Source organism: Aquarana catesbeiana, linkage group LG05 (genome assembly GCF_042186555.1).
Source record: "Aquarana catesbeiana isolate 2022-GZ linkage group LG05, ASM4218655v1, whole genome shotgun sequence".
Lineage (NCBI taxonomy): Eukaryota > Metazoa > Chordata > Amphibia > Anura > Ranidae > Aquarana > Aquarana catesbeiana.
In genome coordinates this window covers 302424056-302449198 of record NC_133328.1, presented here as the reverse complement: position 1 = coordinate 302449198, position 25143 = coordinate 302424056, and the positions used below count along the sequence as shown (strand labels likewise).

The 25143-nt window shown below is 42.1% G+C and overlaps 1 protein-coding gene across 1 annotated transcript in view; it reads left to right on the top strand.

Annotated features, from left to right (window-relative positions):
• TMEFF1 (transmembrane protein with EGF like and two follistatin like domains 1) overlaps positions 1-25143 on the top strand; it is a 294551-nt gene that overhangs the window by 257609 nt on the left and 11799 nt on the right. Inside the window, exon 8 of the mRNA XM_073630825.1 lies at positions 3952-4075. Coding sequence (XP_073486926.1) covers positions 3952-4075 — 124 coding nt within the window. The remainder of the gene's footprint in view (positions 1-3951; positions 4076-25143) is intronic.

Here is a 25143-nt window from a genome sequence, read left to right as displayed (position 1 = left end):
GAGCTCCGTGAGTCGGGTTGCGGGTCCCGTGGACTCGATCGCCGCGGGGAGAGGACGAACGGGGAGATGCAGTTGTAAACAGCATCTCCCCGTTCTGCCTAGTGACAAGTGTCACCCGATCTCTGCTCCCTGTCATCGGAGCAGAGATCAGTGACGTCACACACAGAGCCCATCCCCCTACAGTTAGTAATCACTCCCCTAGGACATACTTAACCCCTCCCCGCCCCCTAGTGGTTAACCCCTTCACTGCCAGTGTCATTTACACAGTAATCAGTGCATTTTTATTCGCACTGATCGCTGTATAAATGACAATGGTCCCAAAAATGTGTCAAAAATGTCCGACATGTCCGCCATAACGTCGCAGTCACAATAAAAATCGTTGATTGCCGCCATTACTAATAAAAAAAAATTATTAATAAAAATGCCATAAAACTATCCCCTATTTAGTAAACACTATTGCGCAAACCAGTTAATAAACGCTTATTGCGATTTTTTTTTACCAAAAATATGTAGAAGAATACGATCGGCCTAAACTGAGGAAAATTTTTTCTTTATATATATTTTTGGGGGATAATTATTATAGCAAAATGTAAAAAATAATGAGTTTTTTTAAAAATTGTCGCTCTTATTTTGTTTATAGTGCAAAAAATAAAAATCGCAGAGGCGATCAAATACCACCAAAAGAAAGCTCTATTTGTGGGAAAAAAAGGACGTTTTGTTTGGGAGCCACGTCGCACAACCGAGCAATTGTCAGTTAAAGCGACGCAGTGCCGAATCGCAAAAAACGCTCTGGTCAGGAAGGGGGTAAAATCTTCCAGGGCTGAAGCGGTTAATCTTTCCTCATAGCTGAGCTCCTCCATGCAGCCCATCAGTTTGGTTGCCCTTCTCTCTACTTTCTCCAGTTCCCCGATATCCTTTTTGAGAACTGGTGCCCAAAACTGAACTGCATATTCCAGATGAGGTCTTACTAATGATTTGTACAGGGGCAAAATAATCTCTCTCTTTCTCTCTGGACTCCATACCTCTCTTTGCACAATGTGCAAAAACAGATAAGTGAAAGTCCCAATATGTAAATAAATCTTGCAATTCCTTTTGTTGGAAGATCCAAGCTTCATACCGGATATAAATGATCTAAAAACGAGATCAACCGCACCTAGTTGACACATAGCTATAACATGAACATGAAAGGAATAGATCCCATAGCATAGCATTTTTAAACAAAAAAGGTTCAATTTAGGGATGCACCGACATTTCGGCCGCCGAAACATATCGGCTGAAAATGGCCTTTTCGGCAATTTGAAAGAAAGAGAAAAACGGCCGATAATGGAGCCAAAAATGGGGCGGGGGGGGGCTCCACCCCCCCCCCGCCCCTGGTGCCGCCCATCATGGGGGTGTCCTATAGCTCAGAAGAGAGGAGAGCCGCCGCCTTGTTGATTTGAGCGCTGGGAACATCACAGCTTTCATTTCAATAGCTGTGTGTTCCCCGCTGCACGCCATCACATACAGCCCCTCCCCCTTGTCCTGGGAACTTTGATAGACAGATCACCCGTCCCAGGATTGGACGGTGATCCATCTATCAAAGTGCCCAGACAAAGAGGAGGGGCTGTATGTGATGGCGCGTAGCGGGGAACACACAGCTATTGAAATGAAAGCTGTGATGTTCCCGGTGCTCAAATCAACAAGGCGGTGGCGGCTCTCCTCTCTCTTCCCCTGCACAGGCAGGCTGCAATGGGGACAGTGGCTGGGGACACAGGCTGCAATGGGGACACTGGCTGCAATGGGGACACTGGCTGGGGACACAGGCTGCAATGGGGACACTGGCTGCTATGGGGACACTGGCTGGGGACACTGGCTGCAATGGGGACACTGGCTGGGGACACAGGCTACAATGGGGACACTGGCTGGGGACACAGGCTGCAATGAGGACACTGGCTGCAATGGGGACACTGGCTGGGGACACAGGCTGCAATGAGGACACTGGCTGCAATGGGGACACTGGCTGGGGACACTGGCTGCAATGGGGACATTGGCTGGGGACACTGGCTGCAATGGGGACACTGGCTGCACTGGGGACACTGGCTGGCTGCACTGGGGACACTGGCTGGCTGCACTGGGAACACAGGCAGGCTGCATCTGACAGGCACTGGTGAGGTTGCACTGATCTCTTGTACCATGTCCCCAGTCTCTGACCATCTCTTGTACCATGTCCCCAGTCTCTGACCATCTCCTGTACCATGTCCCCAGTCTCTGACCATCTCCTGTACCATGTCCCCAGTCTCTGACCATCTCCTGTACCATGTCCCCAGTCTCTGACCATCTCCTGTATAAAAATATTTTTTTTAAAATAAGTTTCGGTATCGATCATATTCGCTATCAGTTTCGGTGTTCGGCCTAGTGTATTTTTCATTTACGGTTTCAGCACCAAAAAACCCATTTGGTGCACCCCTAGTTCAGTTTATTATTAAAAAGAAACACATGATTGACCAGTGCATATACAAGACAGCCAGCACAGCCGCAAGTCACATCGGTGTGCAGGGCCTGGTATGTGACGTCATCACACACCGATGTGACTTGCAGCTGTGCCGGCTCTCTTGTACAGGCATCCTTTTATGTGAGTGGTTTTGTATAATAAACTGAACCTTTTAAAAAAAAAAACACTACGCTATGGGATCTATTCCTTTGTTTCTTTAATGTCCATAGTGAGTTTAATTCAGGATCACTGTGTAATCGGGATACTCAGGTGTTATAGCTGTGTGTCAGTTAGGTGTAGTTGATCTCATTTGGAGATCATATGCAGTATATCCGGTAAGGATCTTCTAAACACCGGTGGGGATGACTTTGGAGCACACTTTTGTTTGCTATGTGGGCACTCTCTTATTGTCACAAGATCTTCCAACAAAGTGGATTGCAAGAATTATTTACATATGGGGACTTTCACTTATCTGTTTTTGCATTGTGTGTTATTTATGTATATGAGCTTTATGTTATGATATGATTATTATTATATTTTTTTAGTTTAGATCAAATTTCACTTGATCTAAAGGGTTAGAGCATCTGTTTATGTTTGTACATTTATATCTTGTATTGTAAAGTGGAAACACATGTGACAAATGTGTGTTAGATTTAGTACCAACTATTTATTTTTGTCCACAATTAGCACATAGGTTGGTATGTCATCCTCCACGACAAAATGCTATTTTCATGCCACATTTCGTCCCACAAACAAATATTTGGTGCAAGATATTTATTTAAGATTACTACCTTCCCCCAAACTTTTTTACGCCATATTTCTTTTTCTAAGTTTCTATTCTGCATATTTCCCAATGGGACAAATTAACAATCTACTTACACTAGGTTTATTAATTTTGCCTTGCGTAGGAATATATTCGTTTTAGAATCTGTAAAAGCATTTAATTCTCCCCAGTAAGGGTAAGTTACCCAAAGCTGATAACTCAGAGAAACTGACATATCAGACTCTTTGGAATGAAGAGACTTCCTTATAAAAAAAATTTTCCCTTAGAGTAAACTCGCCGTGCTAAAAGAAGAGTCCCTGTTCTAATAGGGACTGATACTGTATGTAACAGAGAGACTTACCTGTTAGAGCAGTTATCAAGAGCAAGACTGCCCTGTTGGAAAAAGGTTTTTATTGTAAGAGACTGTCTTGTTCGTGAGAGTCTAAAGGCTGAAAGATTGTTCTTTTAGAGTGACTGCTATGCTGAAGAGAGATGATTAATTTACAAAATGCCTGATAAACTCATTGATGGAGCAATGGGCAACATTACAACAACTGGCAAACAATGATTGCATCTTGCAAGCAGCGCTGCATATAAAACCTCCAATTCTCTCCAGCAGTGCAGTAATGTTTTCCTGCCTCTGGTCTGGAAGTGACAGCATATCAATGTGATACCAATTTGTCATTAAAATCAAATGTGCTTATGTTTCCTATTATAGATTCCAGTGATCAGAGGGAAGAAGACTACATAGGCAATTACATGCCATGTTCTGAAAACTATGTTGGATACTGTGTACACGGAACATGTGAATTCAGTTATTCAACCCAGAAAGTATCATGTCGGTAAGTTACCCTTACAAATAATATTCTTTACTTAACTTAAGAAAAAATTGCGATGTTTAACCTCAGTACTGAAAACCTAATATCTTTTCAAGGAGGTTTTTGAGCATCTCTATAATACAGCAAACACCTTATACAGGGCTTTTATTCTGCCAGAAGGGTGAAGTACTCTCAGCCATGCCCCCCAGCCTGGTCAGCTCTGGGAGAGTTAAAGGTCAGTGGATAGCTGGCCAGCCAATGGGAGGCAAGCAGCAGCTGTGCAGAGTGAGCTAGCTCCAGATATGAACACAGGGGGTGTGCAGCTCAGAGCGAGCGAGTCCAAGTGTCAGCAGGGAAATGGTTCCTGCAGTACAGCTTGATGGGATTGTCAGCCCGCCCTCCTCCTGCCACTTAGAAAGAATTGCTACCAAGAGCCACTGAAACCACCAGTATTAGCAGAAAAAACACAGTAGGAAGCCACAGGGAGAAGCCAGTGGAACTCTAAAGCTACTCACCCTCCATAGAAAATAATTTTATGAGGCTCACAGCAACAGTCCAGTACAGGTGGTAAGAAGGGACTAAGTTGAATTGCCTATATACTATGTCTGCATGATGTGACTACGCTTGCTATACTGGCTTTGTGTATTACTTGTGACAGGACTACATTGACAGTTTTTTGTGGCTTCCCTGTATTTGACAGGGATTGATGGTGTGGCTTTGGGGTGGATGACATACGCTACTGATAGTCACTGTGACTTAAAGTATAATTAAAGGCAAAACTTGTTTGCATATTTTTGGATAGAGTGGAGAGGGATTAGAACACCTGTCAGTTTTTATTGCTGTCTGTGCCCCTGTTAAGGGGATTCACCCTCTCTATTTCTCCTGTTTACCAATATCATTGGGTTGTCCCCAGAAAAGTAATAAAGGGGAAATCTACCAATGGGGACACTAGTTCTGGTAACCTAAGTCGTCCCCAAAGGATTCCCTTAATTTACACTGATTTCCTCTTACTTCCTGTTTGGCTGTGAGACAGGAAGTGAAAGGAAATCTCTGAAATAGGACACAAAAAAATGAACAGGAAAAAAAAACTTACAGGAGTTATAACCCTCCCTTGCTCTATCGAAGAAAAAAAAGTTTTGCCTATAGTTCTACTTTAAAGGTCAGGATTGGACCATTTTAATAATTGCCTATTGGTTTCCCACATATTTAACAGTTGCTCATCTGTAGTCTAGGTTTCATCAGGAATGTCCTTTTTACCTATGTATTATTAAGTCATCACTGTTTTTTTAGCAGCTCTCTGTTATATTAAAATGTGAGCTCTGATTTATTCTTAAAGTGGTTAATCTGTGTTTTGCATGGTAAACTGCTGTATTGTGAAAGATCCACACAAGCGATGTGGATGCAGGGAACTCCTCCACTGCGCTATTGTATTCTGACAGCAGGGACTTCCCCCCCATCAGAATACACTGATCGAATGCTAGTTTTCCAGCAGGACTGTTCAACAGTCCAATGCTCAACTATTGTTGAACAGAGAGGGGTACACATGGATTGAAATTCAGCCAGTTCAGCAGGAACCGGAAAAAAAAATTAAATTTCAATACATGTATAGGCTCCAATGGTCGCAACCATGTTTTTTGTTAATGTGCTATCAAAGCACCTTCGAAAATCTAATAGGTGCAATGGAACAGCATCACATTTGTGTAGAAAGTGCAGTACATGCATATATTTATAAGTGCTTTCACCTGTCCTTTTGAAAGTTAATTGAAAATGACCTTGTCAGTAAAAACAAAACGTAATTAAAAAATGCATCATCTCCTCAAATATATCACAAACACATTATGCCGCATACACACGAGCAGACTTTTAGACCGGACTGGTCTGACGGACTATCTGATGGACTCTCGACGGACTTCCAACGGACTTTGGTGCCTACACACGATCACACCAAAGTCCGATGGATTCGTACATGATGACGTACGACCGGACTAAAATAAGGAAGTTGATAGCCAGTAGCCAATAGCTGCCCTAGCGTCGGTTTTAGTCTGTCAGACTAGCATACAGACGAGCGGATTTTTCGACCGGACTCGAGTCCGTCGAAAAGATTTGAAACATGTTCTATTTCTAGATCCGTCTGACTTTTGGGGAAAAAAAGTCCGCTGGAGCTCACACACGATCGAATTGTCTGACGGAGTCCGGTCCGCCGGACCAAGTCTGTCGGAAAGTCCGCTCGTAATGTACGCGACATTATAATCCCTTCCTAAATAGATGACTTCTGTAGCTATAAAAACATGGACTTTCACAGGTGATTTTTTTTTTGTGTCCGTTAGCTTGCAACATTTATGCATGCAAGACTTTATTTTGTAACCCTCATCAGTGTTGTGTGCATTGATTTCATAATTGGCTTCTAATTATAGCGGAATTAGAAGTATGATTCTGATTGTGCTGACATTACTGTCCATAAAAACTGCAAGCCAGAATATTTGCCACAGGCACTCTTCCCTTTCTCCAGAAAAGTGGATTGTATTTTGCTTTAACCAGAAATTAATGTCAATTCTAACCCCGGACCCTCACATTACTTAAAGTATATGTAGTCCCAGTTGCTAAAGTCATTTTTCTTTTTACCTGTAACTGCCATTACATAATACCTGGTGACCCTGCCATGAACGGCCTTCTTTAGTTTCCCAGTTGTTCTCTTGTCTTGTAACCCTGTCACACAGACTCCCAAAGGGGGAATACAATGGGCTATGCTGACACACATTGCACATGCCTGTTCTGCTGTTGTTACCATTAGGAAGCACACCCTGAGATATGATAGGCAACAGGTAGTAGATTATGTGCAGGTAGATATTACATGGCTGCAAAAAGAATACAGAAGTTCAGCAGAACTGAGAATTAGAAAAGGATGAAAACAGTGATTTTTATCTAAAGAAAAGCAAATGTTGATTATACAAAGTGCTTTAGCAAACAAAATGTCATTGTTTTCAATGTCATTAGCATTTACATCTACTTTAATAATACCTTTTTTTACCATAATGTTATTCTATTTTACATTTACCAGAATGCTGAAAGAATGCCTTTAGAAGTTGGGACTTGCATAGCTTTTAACAAATCTAGTTTAGGTTATAAACCAACTAAGATATTTGGTTATTAGTCTGTATGCACCTGTTTGAAGATGTATATTCAAAATGTTAAAACAAAAAATGTGTAGCGCTATACATTTTTTGTTTTTATTTTTGCCTCTGCCATTTATCCAATTTGGCGTGTTAGCCGCTTAAATATTGGGGGTAGCGCGAAATTACTTGCTACATATTCAACATATTAAAAATATTAAAAATACAAAAATGGGGAATGTTTTTGTGACACAGAGCTGAACTTAGAGGGAGATTTACTAAAACTGGTGCACACAGAACCTAGTGCAGCTGTGCTTAGTAACCAACCAGTTTCTAGGTTTTATTGTCAAAGTTTAAACTGGTGTAAAGTCAAATAAAGATTACTTCCAGCCCCTCTGTTATACTAAGCTACACTACCCTGTGTACATGTTTGTATAAAATTGTGCCTGTAAATACCTTAATTCAGTTAGTTTCTGGCCAGTGACGTGACCTCCCGCTGCTTACACCCCCGATCTAAGGGCTACAGCGGGAGGGGCTGAGATCCCCCTCTGACGTCAGCCTCTCCTGCTGTAGCCCTTAGATCAAGGGTGGAGAGCATGCGGAGGTCATGGACCAGCCAGAAATGAACTTGTTAAGTTGAACCTTGAAATAAAGGACATCAACGCCAATAGAGCTGCATTCGTCTCATGTATGTTTACTTCAGAATATGCACTGTATATACAGCGGATCACATCTTCCAAGGGGATGTGATGTGATACAGATTACAAAGTGGTTCAAACTTTTATAGAAACTCCTAGCATTACATTCTATGGCGGGCAAAAGCCCAAAGTTACACGTCACAAGTACGCATTTCACCAAGTATGTCAACACAGCTTTTGGCCAGTTTTTTTAGGTCATCTTGACCTGACTTATTTTTAATTAAGGATTATTTTGACAGAAAGGGAAGAATAATTATTTGGGAAAGGTTAATTTGACTTTTAGACAGGGACTTTCTATGTCAACATCTTCCCATATTACATCCTTTCCGAGAATTGTGTCAGGTCATTGGCAGAACATTTAATTGTCAACTGGTCAGCCACTTGTGCTGCAATACCAAAAGAATTCAGAAACATCTTAGAGAAAAACAAGAATAATAAGAAGTATCAGAAATACAAATTCATGTTGAAGAGGAACTCTGGATACAACAAAAGACATGGTTAATATATTTCATATCTTCACAAACTTAAATAAGGTATTTACAGGCACAATTTTATACAAACATGTTCACAGGGTAGTGTAGCTTAGTAGAACAGAGGAGCTGGCAGTAGGCGTTTTTAACTTTACTGCCAGCTACTAATAGCAGTAGGAGGGAAGGGGAAGAGATCACTCACAGCCTCACACATATGAGCTGACAGGCAGGGGGGTAGGGGGAGGGAGGAGAGCAGCAGAATGACAGAGGCATGTAAGCTGACCACGGTATCATGGATCAGTAGCCATGATTATCATGGTCAGCACACTAAGGGGGACCCAGGAACAGGCAGGGCCAACCAGGTTTTGTTCATCATAGAGAGGGACTGATTAGACGGTTACAACCAATTTAGGGTTACAACCTCTTTAATTGAGCAAGCTGAAGTTAGAAGATGATTGGTTACTATGCACAGGTGCACCAGATTCCATGTGCACTAATTTTAGTAAATGTCCCCTAGTGTCTGCCAATTTGTTTGTATTTTGGTTAAAGTATGATAGCTGCCTGTGCCTGTGTTGAGTTCTAGATTAGACTTTACAAGAGCAAAAAAAAGATAGTTTATATGGATACTTGAGCTCAGTCCTCAGTTCCTCCATTAACTGGGTGTAGTCTAGAACTAAGCTTCTCTGTTTCAAGGTTAATTGGGATTCCTCCTGGGATTAGGCCCCAGTAATTATTATAAAATGTCACATTTTTGTATTTATTTATAAAGGTTTATATATATCCCTAGGACTTTCTTAATTAAGTATACAAGCAGACAGTAGCTGTTTCTCTTAAAAGAGAAATGCGGGAAACCAAAATAATAAACATACATACTCACCTAGATAGCTGCAACATCGAACTGAGATGCTCACTGGGATAGTTGTGGTCAGTTTGAAAGAGGAAAGCAGGGAGACTGGCAGGATCTCCAGGAATTTCACACAAAGCAATGCAAAGAGAGCAGCATATTTTTACAAGTACATGGTAACATACTTATGTATCAGGAATATAAAATGTTGGGGTAACATACACAGTAAAGTGGTTCTAAAGGCTCAAGGAATTTTACCTTCATGAAGGTAAAAAACCTTCTCTGTGCAGGAGCGCCTCCAGCCCCCCTAATACTCACCTGAGCTTGCTTTCGATCCAGTGATGTGCACGAGAGCCTCCGCTCTCTAGGGCCTCCTCATCGGGTGAGACAGCAGCCGGAGCCAATGGCTTGTAATCACAGCCAGTGAGCCAATAAGGAGAGAAATGGGCGGGACCGATCCACGGCTCTGAGTGTGAATGGTAATGTAGATCTGCAGTTCGTGAACAAGCCTACTTGGGTGCCCCCATTGCAAGCTGCTTACTCTGGGGGCACTCTGGGCTCCTCTGTGCAAAACTACTGCACAGAGCAGGTGAGTATGACATGTTTATTTTTTTTTTTTTTAAAAGATGAAAGCGGAAAGCCTTTAACTACTTGCCAACCTCCCTATAGCAGTTTTACTGCTACAGGGCGACAGCTGTGTGCAGGATCACGTAAATATATATACATATATATATACGAATGCGTGCCGCTGGTGGCTCGCTCTAGCTGTGATTATACACAGCGGGACCTGATCAGTGGGTACCGCGGACTCGATGTTTGCCACCACTCGCCGATCATCATGCAGACGGACAGAACAAGGCAGATTGCCGTTCTGACAGGAGGGAAAGCAAAGATCCTGTGTCTCTGCAAAGCAGGGACAAGGTTCCATGTCTTCCCCTAGTAAAAGCACCTCCCACACAGTAGTAAAATACAGGCTAGGCACACAGTTAACCCTTTGATCGCCCCTGATGTTAACCTCTTCCCAGCCAGTGTCATTAGTGCAGTGACAGTGCATATTTTTAAGCACTGTGTCACTGGTCCCCAAAAAGTGTCAGTTAGTGTCCAAATGTTCGCCACAATATCGCAGTCCCCCTATAAGTCACTGATTGCTGCCATTACTAGTAAAAAAATAAATGAATAGAAATATCCCCTAGCTTGTAGACTCTATAACTTTTACACAAACCAATCAATATACTCTTATTGGGATTTTTTCCTAAAAATATGTAGCAGAATACATATTGACCTAAATTTATGAATACATTAGATTTATTTCAAGTTTTGTATTGGGTAGGTTTCATAGCAGAAAGTAAAAAATTATTATTATTTTTTTTTTACACAATTGTCTAATTTTTTGTTTATATTACAAAAAATAAAAAAATGCATAGGTGATCAAATACCACCAAAAGAAAGCCCTATTTGTAGGGGAAAAAATGGACATACATTTTATTTGGGTACAGCATTGTGTGGTATCGCAAAAAAATGGCCTGGTCATGAAGGGCGGTAAACCTAACTGAGGTCAAGTGGTTAATGTCACTTTAATATTGAATTTTGATCATGCTGATTTTCCATAACTAGTTTTGCAAATGTTTCAGTATTTTATTATTATCATTAGCATTTATATACAATACTAGTTCATTCATAAAGTAAATTTACGCACAGTCAAAGTGACTGTGATGTTTTTATCACTTTATGCCTTGATATTTATAGACCGAAGGCAAACTCCAACAAAACTCTGTTCTGAAAAAAACACACTTAATATTGAGGTCCTGTATATATATATATAATATAATATATATATATATATATATATATATATATATATATATATATATATATATATATATAATATATTTATTTATTTATATGCATTCATAGCAACACCATCTTCATGCACCAGTGCCTCTTCCACCTCTCTTTCTGCTTGGACACCTCGTTCAGGTTTCATGGTTGTCAGATTTTGAGATCTGTACCTGCAGCTATGGATTTTAAAGGGTATAATCCACAATGCTAGCTTCTTTAGAAGTAATCACTGTTCACATCTCACTGCTGCTCTGAACAGTCCATCATTTCAAAGACAACATGCACCAAATATACAGCATTGACATTTACAGTGCCTTGCAAAAGTATTCACCCCCCTTGGCATTTTTCATGTTTTGTTGCCTCACCACCTGGAATTAACATGGATTGTTTGAGGATTTGCATCATTTAATTTACAGAACATGCCCACAAATTTGATGATTTTTTTTTTTTTTTTTTTATTGTGAAGCAAACAACAAATAGGACAAAATAACAGAAAGAGTTAATGTGCATAACTATTCACCCCCCTAAAGTCAATACTTTTGCCCATTCCTCTTTGCAAAACTGCTCCAGCTCCTTCAAGTTGGATGGTTTGCGCTTGTGAACAGCAACCTTTAAGTCTGATCACAGATTTTCTATTGGATTGAGGTCTGGGCTTTGACTAGGCCATTCCAACACATTTACATGTTTCCCCTTAAAACATTCAAGTGTTTCTTTAGCAATGTGTTTGGGGTCATTGTCCTGCTGGAAGGTGAACCTCCATCCTAGCCTCAAATCACACACAGAGTGGTACAGGTTTTGCTCAAGAATATTCCTGTATTTAGCACCATCCATCTTTCCCTCAACTCTGACCAATTTCCCAGTCCCGACTGCTGAAAAACATCCCCAAAGCAGGATGCTGCCACCACCATGTTTCACTGTTTTGGATGGTGTTCTTTGGGTGATGTGATGTGTTGGGTTTGCGCCAGACATAGCGTTTTCTTTGATGGCCAAAAAGTTCAATTTTATCTCATCAGACCAGAGCACCTTCCTCCATACATTTTGGGAGTCTCCCACATGCCTTTTCGCAAATTCTCAAAACGTGCCATTTTGTTTTTTTTCTGAAAGTAATGGCATTCTTCTGGCCTCTCTGCCATAAAGCCCAACTCTATGGAGCATACGGTTTATTGTCGTCCTATGTACAGATACTCCAGTCTCTGCTGTGGAACTCTGCAGCTCCTCAGGGTTTCATTAGGTCTCTGTGCTGCCTCTCTGATTAATGCCCTCCTTGCCCGGTCCATGAGTTATGGTGTGCGGCCGTCTCTTGGCAGGTTTGCTGTTGTGCCATGTTATTTCCATTTGGTTATGATAGATTTGATGGTGCTCCTAGGGATCATCAAAGATTTGGATATTTTTTTATAACCTAACCCTGACTTGTACTTCTCAACAACATTGTCCCTTACTTGTTTGGAGAGTTCCTTGGTCTTCGTGGCAGTGTTTGGTTAGTGGTGCCTCTTGCTTAGGTGTTGCAGCCTCTGGAGCCTTTCAAAAAGGTGTGTATATGTAATGACAGATCATGTGACACTAAGATTGCACACAGGTGGACATCATTTCACTAATTATGTGACTTCTGAAGGTAATTGGTTGCACCAGAGTTTTTTATGAGCTTCATAACAAAGGGGGCGATTACATAAGCACATGCCAATTATCATTTTTATATTTCTGAAAAATAGTTTTATGTATATATTTTCCTAATTTTACTTCACCAACTTAGACTATTGTGTTCTGATCCATCACACATAATTCAGATTAAAAAAACATTAAACTTAAGTCTGTAATGTAACAATATAACAATAGGTAAAAAGCCAAGGGGGGTGAATACTTTTGCAAGGCACTGTATTTAGTGGAATAAAAATGTATGGTAAAATCATCCATATTTCATTTTTGACATTGACAAATTTAGCAGGTTATATTTCAACTGTGTGTAGCTTAAAGAGACCTATTGCTGTGTGTACATAATTTAGAATATGCAGTACGTATAAACATACTGCATATACAGTATATCAGAGACTTCTTAATCATAAAATAGATGTTTTATTGTCCACTGCTTGCAGTTATGCACTCAAAATTCATCACTACTGCTATGGAAGCAGGTCAAATACAGGACAGAGGGAGACCAACTACAAAGCAAATTCATCTGCCAATGAATTTTGAATGATCTCAGAAGTTCCTCACATGAATGTTGAAAGCCACCTGCCTTTGTTTAACACAAGTCAAAAGCCTGTCAACACAGGCCCTTACAGCACATTTACACCATTACAATATAACTGCACAAAAGTGCATATTCACAGCACCTCAAAAGTGCAAAGAAAATAGTTCTCATTATAGTTTATGAGGATCTTCAAATCAATGGGTTGCGTTACAGTACATTTCAGTACAGTACAGCATTTCTGCAAAATCCTGCTTTTTACACCTGGGGGTTGATTTACTAAAGGCAAATCCGCATTGCACTACAAGTGAACTGCAAGTGCGCTTGAAAGTGCACCTGGAAGTGCATAGTTGCCAACATTGTAAAAAAATGTTTAGGGACACTTTTTTGGCTGTGGGCGGAGTCGTGTTATAATCAGGGGGCGGGGCATGCGTTTGTGGGCGTGGCATAGGTGGAACGTTAAAAGGGACGTGGTTTACTCGAAATTGTGGGTGTGTCTTAGATGGGCGTGGCTCAAAGGGGGTGTGGTTAGAGTCTGAGATGAATGAGGGATGGAGAGGGAAAGGGGGGGAGAGGGATGGAGGGACAGCAGCCCCAGATCCTACACAACAATGGAAATTTGTGTATTCTAGAAAGTTTAACAATCAGCAGATAAAGATACTCCAAACACCTGGTGTTAACACTTCAATCATCCCAGCACCATGGTTGTTATGGTGTCAGGATGATTGAAGTGCATTATTTCTATTATTACATTGTAATATAAAAAGAAATCATTCAACTCACCATAATGCTGAATCAGTGGGATCCCTGAGCGTGTCGCCTGCCACCAGCCGTCCGTCCTTGCATCAGGTGTCCCAGCAGAGTCCGTCCTTGCATCAGGTGTCCCAGCAGAGTCCGTCTTTGCATCAGGTGCCCCCAGCAGAGTTCGTCCTTGCATCAGGTGCCCCCAGCAGAGTCCGTCTTTGCATTAGGTGCCCCCAGCGGAGCCCCCCTTACATCAGATGTCCCCAGCAGAGCCCCCCCTTACATCAGATGTCCCCAGCGGAGCCCCCCCTTACATCAGATGTCCCTAGCGGAGCCCCCCTTGCATCAGGTGTCCCCAGCAGAGCCCCCCTTACATCAGATGTCCCCAGCGGAGCCCCCCTCACACCAGGAGTCCCTAGCGGAGCCCCCTCACACCAGGAGTCCCCAGCGGAGCCCTCCTCATACCAGGAGTCCCCAGCGGAGCCCCCCTCACATCAGGAGTCCCCAGCGGAGCCCCCCTCAGACCAGGAGTCCCTAGCAGAGCCCCCTCACACCAGGGGTCCCCAGCAGAGCCCCCCTCACACCAGGGGTCCCCAGCGGAGCCCCCCTCACACCAGGGGTCCCCAGCGGAGCCCCCCTCACATCAGGAGTCCCCAGCGGAACCCCCCTCTCACATCAGGAGTCCCCATCAGAGCCCCCCTCACACCAGGAGTCCCCAGCGGAGCCCCCCTCACATCAGAAGTCCCCAGCGGAGCCCCCCTCACATCAGGAGTCCCCAGTGGAGCCCCCCTCACATCAGGAGGCCCCAGCGGAGCCCCCCCTCACATCAGGAGTCCCCAGCGGAACCCCCCTCACATCAGGAGTCCCCAGCAGAGCCCCCCTCACACCAGGAGTCCCCTGCGGAGCCCCCCTCACATCAGGAGTCCCCAGCGGAGCCCCCCTCACACCAGGAGTCCCCAGCGGAGCCCCCCCTCACACCAGGAGTCCCCAGCGCAGCCCCCTCACACCAGGAATCCCCAGCAGAGCTCCCCCTCACATCAGGAGTCCCCAGCGGAGCCCCCCTCACATCAGGAGTCCCTAGCGAAGCCCCCCTCACATCAGGAGTCCCCAGCGGAGCCTTCCTCACATCTGTGTCCCCATCAGCAGAGTCCTCCTTACATCTGGTGCCCCCCCGTGACACCCAGACTATACGCCCCCCCCCCCCCGTGACATCCAGACTGGCCCCCCCCGTGACATCCAGACTGGCCCCCCCTGTGACATCCAGACCGGCCCCCCCCCTGTGACATCCAGACCGGCCCCCCCTGTGACATCCAGACCGGCCCCCCCGTGACATCCAGACCAGCCCCCCCGTGACATCCAGACCACCTCCCCTGTGACATCCAGACCAGCCCCCCCGTGACATCTAGACCAGCCCCCCTTGTGACATCCAGACCAGCCCCCCCTGTGACATCCAGACCGGCCCCCCCCTGTGACATCCAGACCCCCCCCCGTGACATCCAGACCGCCCCCCCCCCCGTGACATCCAGACCAGCCCCCCCTGTGACATCCAGACCGCCCCCCGTGACATCCAGACCGGCCCCTTTCCATAACAGGTCACAGAGACTAGCAGCGGAGCGGGCTGGGGGGAGGGCGGCGCCGCAGCTCAATCTCTATTGTACCCTACGGTCTCCTTGAAAATGGCGGCCGGCGGAGGCATCATCTCTGCCTACCGCGGACCTCTAGGGGCCGACGGACGAAAATGGGGAAAAACTGAATTTCTCGGAACATCTCCCGGGAAACGATTAGATCGGGAAAAGGGTCTAAATCCTGGGAATGTCCCGAGAAATTTGGGACAGTTGGTAAGTATGGAAGTGCAGTGGCTGTAAGGCCTCATACACACGGACGTTTTAACAGCGGCTTTTTTTGCTGCTTAAGAACGCCACTCCATGTTATTCAATGGGCTCATACACACCATGGCGTTTTTGAGCTGTAACAAACATGGTCGTTTTTAAGCTCCAAAAAAAAACAAGGACCAGCGCGTTCTGAGGCTCCAGCGCTAGAAAAAAGCTCAAAAACCTGCATTAGCGCTATACCAACGTTTTTTAGAGTCAGCGTTTTTAAGCTGTAAAATGTTTATGTGGGTAATTTAGGAGTGGAAAATAGCAGAGGGATATTTTTTTTTTTAAACACGCTTTAGCTTCAACGCTTACAAACGTCGTTAAACGCACATTGACAAGAAATCAAAACGCTAATAGAATTGAGTTTTTGACACTGCTTTTTTTGCCAGGCGTTGTTACTAGCTTCACAGCCCGTTTTTTAAAACGTCCGTGTGTTGAGGGCTTAATCTGAGGGGAAGATCTGAAATGAGGGGAAGCTCTGCTGATTTTATCATCCAATCATGTACAAGCAAAAATGCTGTTTTTTATTCTCCTTGCATGTCCCCCTCAGATCTACAGCGACTGCACTTCCAAGTGCACTTCCAAGTGCACTTGCAGTGCACTTGTAGTGCAAAGTGGATTTGCCTTTAGTAAATCAACCCCCTTATGTGTGCTTTATGAAAAAAAGAGCCTTTATAATTATAGCCAATGGTAAAGAACAAAAAATGCAATACAGATTTTAATTAGAGTGATGTCAGTCACATGTCCATGGTTTCAGGGTGGATATTAAAAAAGTAAAAAAAAGCAGTGTGATTTTGTAACAAATGTAAAAAGCATGCAAACGTACATAAAATGCACCCTGCGTTGTGTTAAACTGTAAGGCACTGCAATTTCTAATGCACAGATGTGACTGCATGCAAATAGATGACAAGATGTGCTGCCTAGTACATCTACTTTGTTTTTAACAACTATCAGCAATGCCATAAAACCTCTGTTCACAGCTATAAGGAATGCTGTATACAGTAAATACCCAATATACTCTTTGTGGGAACAAGGATGCAATTGTTAGAACTTCACAGAACCTCGAGTGCTGTAGGGAAAATGCCTGTCAGTGCATCTCCTCCCAAGACAATTTTGCCGTTGGCATTAGAGTAGATAGAGTTCTCCTCTTTGAAGCATTAAAACTAAATAGAAGCACTGGGATATCTCACTTTTTCCTTCAGTGCTGCCAGGAACACAGTAGACTTTTGGCAGTTAGATTTGCAATCAAAACAGAGAATGCATTGAAAAAGGGGGAAAATTGTTACAAAATCACACTGCATCATTAAAGACTTAGACAGCGTGAAATAGTTGGATGATAGGGGATAGTCAGAGAAGTAGATTGCTGCAATTTAAGGAGTTTGTAAAGGCCCGTACACACGATCAGAATATTGTACAAAAAGTAGCACTTTAGAAGCAATTGTACAATAATCTGATCGTTAGTACATAGCTTTCGTCCGAAATTATCTGAAGGGACAAACGCATTCGTACGATTTTCGTTTAATCAGTACAGCTTTCATTCGAAAATTCAATACATATGCATTACATCACTTCCGAATTTTTATTCTGTTGTATGAGAATTTTCGTACATTAGTAACCTATTTGTTTTCGATATGGAGACTAGCATGCAATTTAGTCGTCCGATAATATCATTGTGTGTAGTAGGCTTAAAGGCACATAGAGTACAGGAGCAAGATGTGAAGTTACAACACAGCTTCCGTCCTAGAGGTTCACTGGTTATAACATCTCAAGTAGGACACACATATTGAAATCTGATTGTACTGATTGCATAGAAATGATTATATCTTGCATGCAATAATCTCCATATTACTGTCTGTTGAGTCAGTCTTACTAGAAAGAGCAAATTCTGGTAGTGCAATTAATAGCCAGTTGTCTCCCTGTCATTCTTATGCCGTGTACACACGACCGGACTTTTCGACCGAACTGGTCCGATGGAACAAATCCGTCGGACAATTCGATCGTGTGTGGGCTTCATGGGACCTTTTCTGTCAAAAAATCTGTCGGACTTTAGAAATAGAACATGTTTCAAATCTTTCCGACGGACTCGAGTCCGATCGAAAAATCAGTTCGTCTGTATGCTAGTCCGACGGACAAAAAAGGACGCAAGGGCAGCTATTGGCTACTGGCTATGAACTTCCTTATTCTAGTCCGGTCATACGTCATCATGACCAAAACGTTCAAAACTATCGGACTTTGGTGGGATCGTGTGTAGGCAAGTCTGTTTCGTCGGAACTCAAAAAGTCCTTCGGAGTTCTGTACGACAAAGAGTCCGGTCGTGTGCATAAGAGACAGCTGTCCATCTACTCACCAATTTATGGGGAAGAAACAGTCTTATCAAAAATCCTATACTTAAAGGACTTAGCAAAATAAAGAGCTCAAGACTAAAAACATGTTTGCACGTTATAAAAAAAACCCTGACAATTTTCATTTTGCATTGTTATAATCTCAAAGCCTTATCGCAAAAACCACCTCTGTATGATATTGTCATTCTAATATAAGTTACAGCGATAAATCTATTTGAATTCCTTCAGCAGTGAAAAAGGGCCTGCAGGGTAGAGCATCCCAGACCTGGTAAGCCTTAACTTTCATTTCTAAAGGGGCTGTTTTGATTAAGATGTACTATAAAATACATTTAATACACAGCTGAAATATCTAAATAAATATACTATCTCTGGAAGTGGTGATAAATAATTCAGACTATGATGTTTCTAATAAAAATGCATTTGAAATAAACATGAACTTGCTTTCAATCAATTTCTCCTATTTTCATTTTACTTTTCCACTTTATAACAAATTAACATATAGACCGTCACTCTCTCTTTTCCTAGAACATAAACTTTTCCCAGTAGTAATTTGTAATATGCACTTAGCTAAGTAAAGTGAAGAATTGAAAAATGGTGAAAACCCATAACGCAGACGCAGACCTCTATCTAATTAAAACGGTATTAAACCCAAAGCCAAAAATGTAATGTATTGCAGCTTAGCAATCATTAGTGGTGGATGCATCAGTTTTCTTTTCTTGGGCTTTTTCCCTCTGTTTTCCCCTGGTGATCTGACCAGTAACACACTTCCTGTATTACAGTGCCCCCACTCTGGATGAATGAGCATAGGGGCCAAATTTGGACAGCACTGCTGTCAGTCTGAGGGGAGGGGATTGCTGGGTATACTAGCAGAAATGACACAAATTGAAGCCAAACTCCAGATAATACTTTATAAGCAGATACAGCAACCATTTTATTTTTCCTTTTGGGATAAAGGTTTTACATAAATAAAAGCTAATCATTGTAAGCACCCCTGCTAGTGTTCATGGGTTTGTTTCATCCCTGTAACTGATACGTTCTGCTGGAGAGCTTGCTGTTCTGAAAAACAACAGACTTAGTGGCAGATCACCAGATAAATATAGAAGAAAGAAAGCTTAAAAAGAAAACTAAGAAAAAACTAAGAATTAGCAATACCACATTAAGACCTCCACAACCTGCCACATCCTGTCCTCCTTTAGGCTGTGCCTTCTTATGGTTCCCCCTCTTCCCCCACCACCCACTCTTTTTAGATTTACACAGGGCATTTGTTGCTATAATTACTGCCCATGATCTAATGTTCTTGTTGATAACTCACATGTGTGGGACGATCGATGTTTGCGTGCATGTGGGATTGACACGTGCTTTTGCCTTTGGGTGAGAGCACGGGAGGACAGGGGCACTTTTTTTACGCTATCACTTTTAAAAGAAATGTTTTCACTTTTATTGCTGTCACAGGGAATGTAAACATCACTTGTGACTACAATTGGCACACGACAGGTACCCTTTATGGAGAGATCTGAGGTCTATAAGATCCCAGATCCCTTCTCTGCCCTTAAAAGCATATGATGACACCAAGATTGGTATAATTGAATGCTTTTGAAAATTGCACTGTTTACATCCGGGTAAACCGGAAATGATGTCAGGTCATCGCCACATCACAGAGTCAGACAAAGCCAATTCCGGTCCATCGGTACTCCTGGTGGGACAGGAGATCCCGGTAAAGCTGCAGAAGGCAGTGTGTGTGTGTGGGGGGGGGGGGGGGGGTCCCTTCCCACTGCTTGCTAAAACAATCCAGTGGCTAGTTAGTTGTTAGAATTGCTTTTACAAGAGAGCCGACTATCAGATCTAAAAACTGGTATCGGGATAATACCATCGTCCCAATATAACCACTTGAAGTCCAGTGACTTACCAGGTATGTGACTAGTCAGCAAGTCAGCAAGTGGCTATCCTCAGGGTTCCCAACTTCATATTATATCCAGGGACTGTGGGGTGAGACCCATTCTACAATGGCATTTTTATTATGTGTGTTTGATATGTATGATAGTGACACATTTTGGGGAATGTCTGTCCCTCTTCACATAAAGAATTAAAAAAAAAAAAAAATATGGAATTTTCTTTCACTTTTGGTGATAAAGGTCACCAGGGCAAATAGAGAGGGTGAAACTCCCTAATGGTTACACAGATGTTCTAATCCCTCTACACTCTAAAACTAAGAAAGTAGATGAATTCCATGTATGGTATAATTTTACATAGTTACATTGGTCTAGCTTGGACCAATGTAACTTTGTATACATGATACCTGACATCACCGCCCCACCTCTCCACCTCGTTCAATCAGAGAACACTTTGCATGCATTCAGAAATGCTAAGCGTTCTCTGAGTGGGCCTGTGCTGAGCGGCCAACCTCCTGTATTCAGAATGCACCAAGCCAGCAGCTCAGCATGGGACCTGGAAGCAAGTAGACATCACTGGAATAGCTGTGTCTACTTCAGTGATTTCTAGCTTCCAGGGCAGGTATGGTACTGTATATGCATAGCTACATTGGCCCAAGGTGGACTAATGTAACTTTGTATAAAATAGCCATACCTGGAATTCCTCTTTAACAGATGTTTTAGAAACCAATTACTAGAATATTATTTGCCTGGCACCCACAAAATCCCACTAAATTTACTTTCCTGACTATATAACTAGAATATTAATGTTTACGTGTACTCTTAGGCAAAGATGTACAGATGTCTAGCTACTTATATCTCAGGCACACTATGCACTGTACTATATATAGAGCCATGTTATTGTTTCATAATCACAGTAGCATATTGAGGATCTTAGGAACAGGGAGAAACACAAATGGATTCAGATGTCTTGCCGTTAATCAGCAATTCAAGTTACCACACAACAGGCTTAATGACTAGCATAGACGGGGTCAGGTTGGGTCAGGGAAGCATTGACATATGTACAGTTGTTACTGACAGTGTTGCAGAGACTTAGCAGCACATATTAGGAAAGATTTAAATTTAATGTGGTGTCATGTAGATTTTAAATTATTTGAGATTTCTTGCCTTTGTTTCTTGAGAAATCTGATATTTATAGTATACTTTAGAAATACAGTGTATTTAAACACCGACAAACCAAATAAAAAAACTAATATTTACATCTGGAATAGGCATTTGTGGATTAAATTACCCACTTGCTTGTCCTAATGCTCATAAAGCGCTGTTTCCACAGGGCGATTGGATCTGTGTTCTTGGCAGGGTAACACAAACGACCCAATAGACAATAATGGAACTGCCTTCACGGGGATGCATGCATGCACTGTGCATCCCTGTGCTGGCAAAACACGGCCCTGCATGGGGTATGGATCAAATCATACCATGAGAACAAGGCCTTTCCTATTTCTTAATTTGAATATTGTGGAGGGTGGAAATAAGCCTATATCTGAACTGAAGTTCTGCTGGTCTGACTATGTATGGACTGAATAGGAGCAGGTGTTATATTATATAAAGTGGGTATAGAAATATATATATATATATATATATATATATACACAGTGGGTATAGAAAAGAATCACCCCCTGAAATGAAGACAGACACAGTTTTTGTTTTATCTAGCTGTATTAAACAGTGCAACTTATAACATCTAAGTGAAAGATATAACACCAACATGTCAGAAAAAAATACCAAAATTCAAAAACAGAATCACTGAGTTGGAAAAGGAATCACCCCCTCCTAAAAAATAAGGTGTGGCTAATCACCTTCTCAATGGCACACAAAGCCATTTGACTTTCAACTGTGATCAGCTGTGGTCATTTTGATTAGCTCAGCATTAAAAGAGGTTTCCTGGAGCATTTCAGTCCTTGGGAGTGCAACTGAAGCAAACAATCAACTACTGTATGGGTGGCAAGGCCATAAAATCTGCAGGATAAAGTTGTGCGCAGGCACAAGTCAGGAGATGGATACAAAAAAAATTCAAAGGCTTTATCAATGCCTAAAAGCACAGTGAAGTCTATTATTAACCTCCCTGGCGGTATGATGCTGAAAGCGGTACATTGTTTTGCATATAAAATTGGCATTTTATATTGTAGGCCTTTAATTCTTAGGAATAACTCACTTAAATCTGTCCAAACAAGAGTCTAGTAGACATCCCGAGTATGATAAAGTTTGAAACACAAAATCATTCATTATAATATAATAAATAACTATAAATAATTATAACAAATAATAATATAATAACAATAACATGTATTCAATAATGTAATCAAATTAAAAAACACTGAAATTTGCTCAGTTGCAGAATTATAGCTGTCATTACTTTCAGTGTTTGTTGATGAATTTCCCCACGAATCACTTTTTCTCAATTCTGCAAGTGATTCAAATTTATTATCCCTGTTTTCTAGCTGGTCTAAAACTGCTTTTAAAGTAAAGGGACACTTTTTGGTTGCTATGGACATTCTCAAGTTTCCAGGCAGAAAGAACAGTATATGTAATATAAAACTGCATGCAGGGCACTGGACAAAGCATTAGGGACAAAAGTGATGTGAAATAATTTGATACAGTAATGTAATCTGTAAGATTATAGTGTACTGTATGTGTAATGTGTTTTTCACTTTTTGAATTTGGTGCCGGGCTCTGTCCCCATACTGTGATAGATCGAGCAGAGGAGACAGCTCGCACGCACGCACAGCGGGGAGACATCGAAGAACCCTGGGGACAAGGTAAGTAACTTTGCCTGGATCCTGCAATGCAATCCCCAGTGTGGCTCGGGGTTACTGCTTTTGGTACTGAAAATTCACCCTGAGCCACACTCGGGATTACCGCCAAGGAGGTTAAGAAGTGGAAGGTATTTGGTAATATAACCAAACATAGACCCTCTCTGTATCAGGACATCACTCCAAACCGCATGAAAGAGTCTAGAGGAGACTGGACAGAGAGGCTATCAAGAGGCCTACAGCAACTCTGAAGAGGTTGCAGGAATTTATGACAAAGACTGGTCATTGTGTGTGCTTGTGACAACAATATCACAAATTCTCCACAAATGTGGCTTGTATGGGGGGGGGGTGCAAGAAAAAAGCCACTCCTCAAGAAAGACCACATGCAGTCACAACTGAGCTTTGTCAAAACGCACCTGGAAGATTCTGAGGCCACATGGAAAGAGGCGTTGTGGTCCGATGAGGCTAAATTTAAATGATTTGGCCAAATGATATGTCTGGCGGAAATCCAATACAGCTCACCATCCAAATAACACCAGTACAGTACAGCAGTAAATCACGGAGGTGGTAATATCCTGTTATGGGAGTGTTTATCTGCAGCAGGGACTGGAGCACTTGTCAGGATAGAAGAGAAAATGGATGGGGCAAAATATCATCAAATTCTTGAGGAAAATCTTCTACCCTCTGCCAGAAAGTTGTCAAGGGGAAGAGAGTTTACCTTCCAACATGACAATGACCCAAAGCACACAGCAAAATGACCACACAGTGGTTGAACGAGAAAAGCGTGAAAGTCTTTGCATGGCCTAGTCAGAGCTCAGACCTAAACCCCATTGAAAATCTGTGGAATATTTCAAAGTCTCGATTTGAAAAGTTAGTAGAGACATATCTCTACAGACTCAAGGCTGTAATTAAAACAAAAGGAGGTTTAACAAAATACTGACACAAGGGGGCGATCCTTTTTCCAACTCGGTGATTCTATTTTTGATTTTTTTTTTTCTGACATGTTGATGTTCTATATTTCACTTGGATGTTATAAAGCTGCAATGTGATTATTTTGAAGGGTTCTTTTCTATACCCACTGTACATGTCTGTCTCAATTATTTGTTTTATTTCTGTATCAGTGGTGGTACCATGACACCATCACTTGGCATGGCCAAGACTTATGCCCGAAACTTGGAACTTTCATAGTAATTAATTGCCACCAGGTATTCTCAGATACAGTATAAGAAAGCATGACTTTGTGACTTATTTTCCAAGAGTTTTTTCAAACTGGGTGCATTCGGACATTCAACCCAGATTTTACTTAGCTTTCTTACTTGCCTAGCACTCTTATTATCATCAAGTATCATTATCCGCCCACTGTCCTGAAATTAAGAAAAATTAACTTATTTTTGGCATATGTCATTGAATGAAACCTGTGAATACCTTGAGTCCTACGAAGGCTTTACTGTGCTGTGCACAGACTTGGTTGGGGGCTTTTTGATTCTTTTACTCCCTTCTTACTACAACATGCATATTTATACTGTCTTGTTGGGTCTCAAGCCCTATTTCATAGAAACCATGGTTTCCATGCACTGCACTTATGATGGTCAAAACACTTACACAGCTGTATGCAATTTGGAATAAATGGCTCTATAATATTAGGCTATATTTGCACTATACACTGGTGGTTCTGGAGGTATGTCTGGCTGATGGGTTAAAAAAGAAAATCACTGTTTTTTTGTTTTACATGTAAAAAAGAAAAGAAAATACGAATAAATTGTCTTCTGATAAATCACTGATATGCATGACCCTGCCTATGTCTGAAATGAGAATAATTCTCTTTTTTGGGGGGGGGGATATGTGATGGAATTTATAATGTAAATACCGTTGTTCTAAGAAGGCTTTACTGTGCTTTGCACTGGTTCGGTTTGAAAACTTTTTAATTGCTTTTGTCCCTTCTCCCCATAACCTGTATGGTTATACTTTCTCATCATCAAGTATAAAATTATTTGACAAAAATGGTTACACTGTAGCACCCGACAATTTTGGACTAAGGCTTCATTCACACCTGTGCATTGCAGAAACATACACAATCAGCACAAAACTGAATGCTTTGCTGCAATGCATAGAAATGTGTTACCTTTTTGCAGACGTGTGGCAGTGCAGTTAATTCTTATGGGCACCCTCATACATTTTGCTAACGTTTGTCAGAACGTATAATACCATGCATTGTGGTGCAGCACAAATTTTAAAATTGGTCAGGCACTTCTTTTTGCAGGTTTCTCGCAAGTAGGACAGT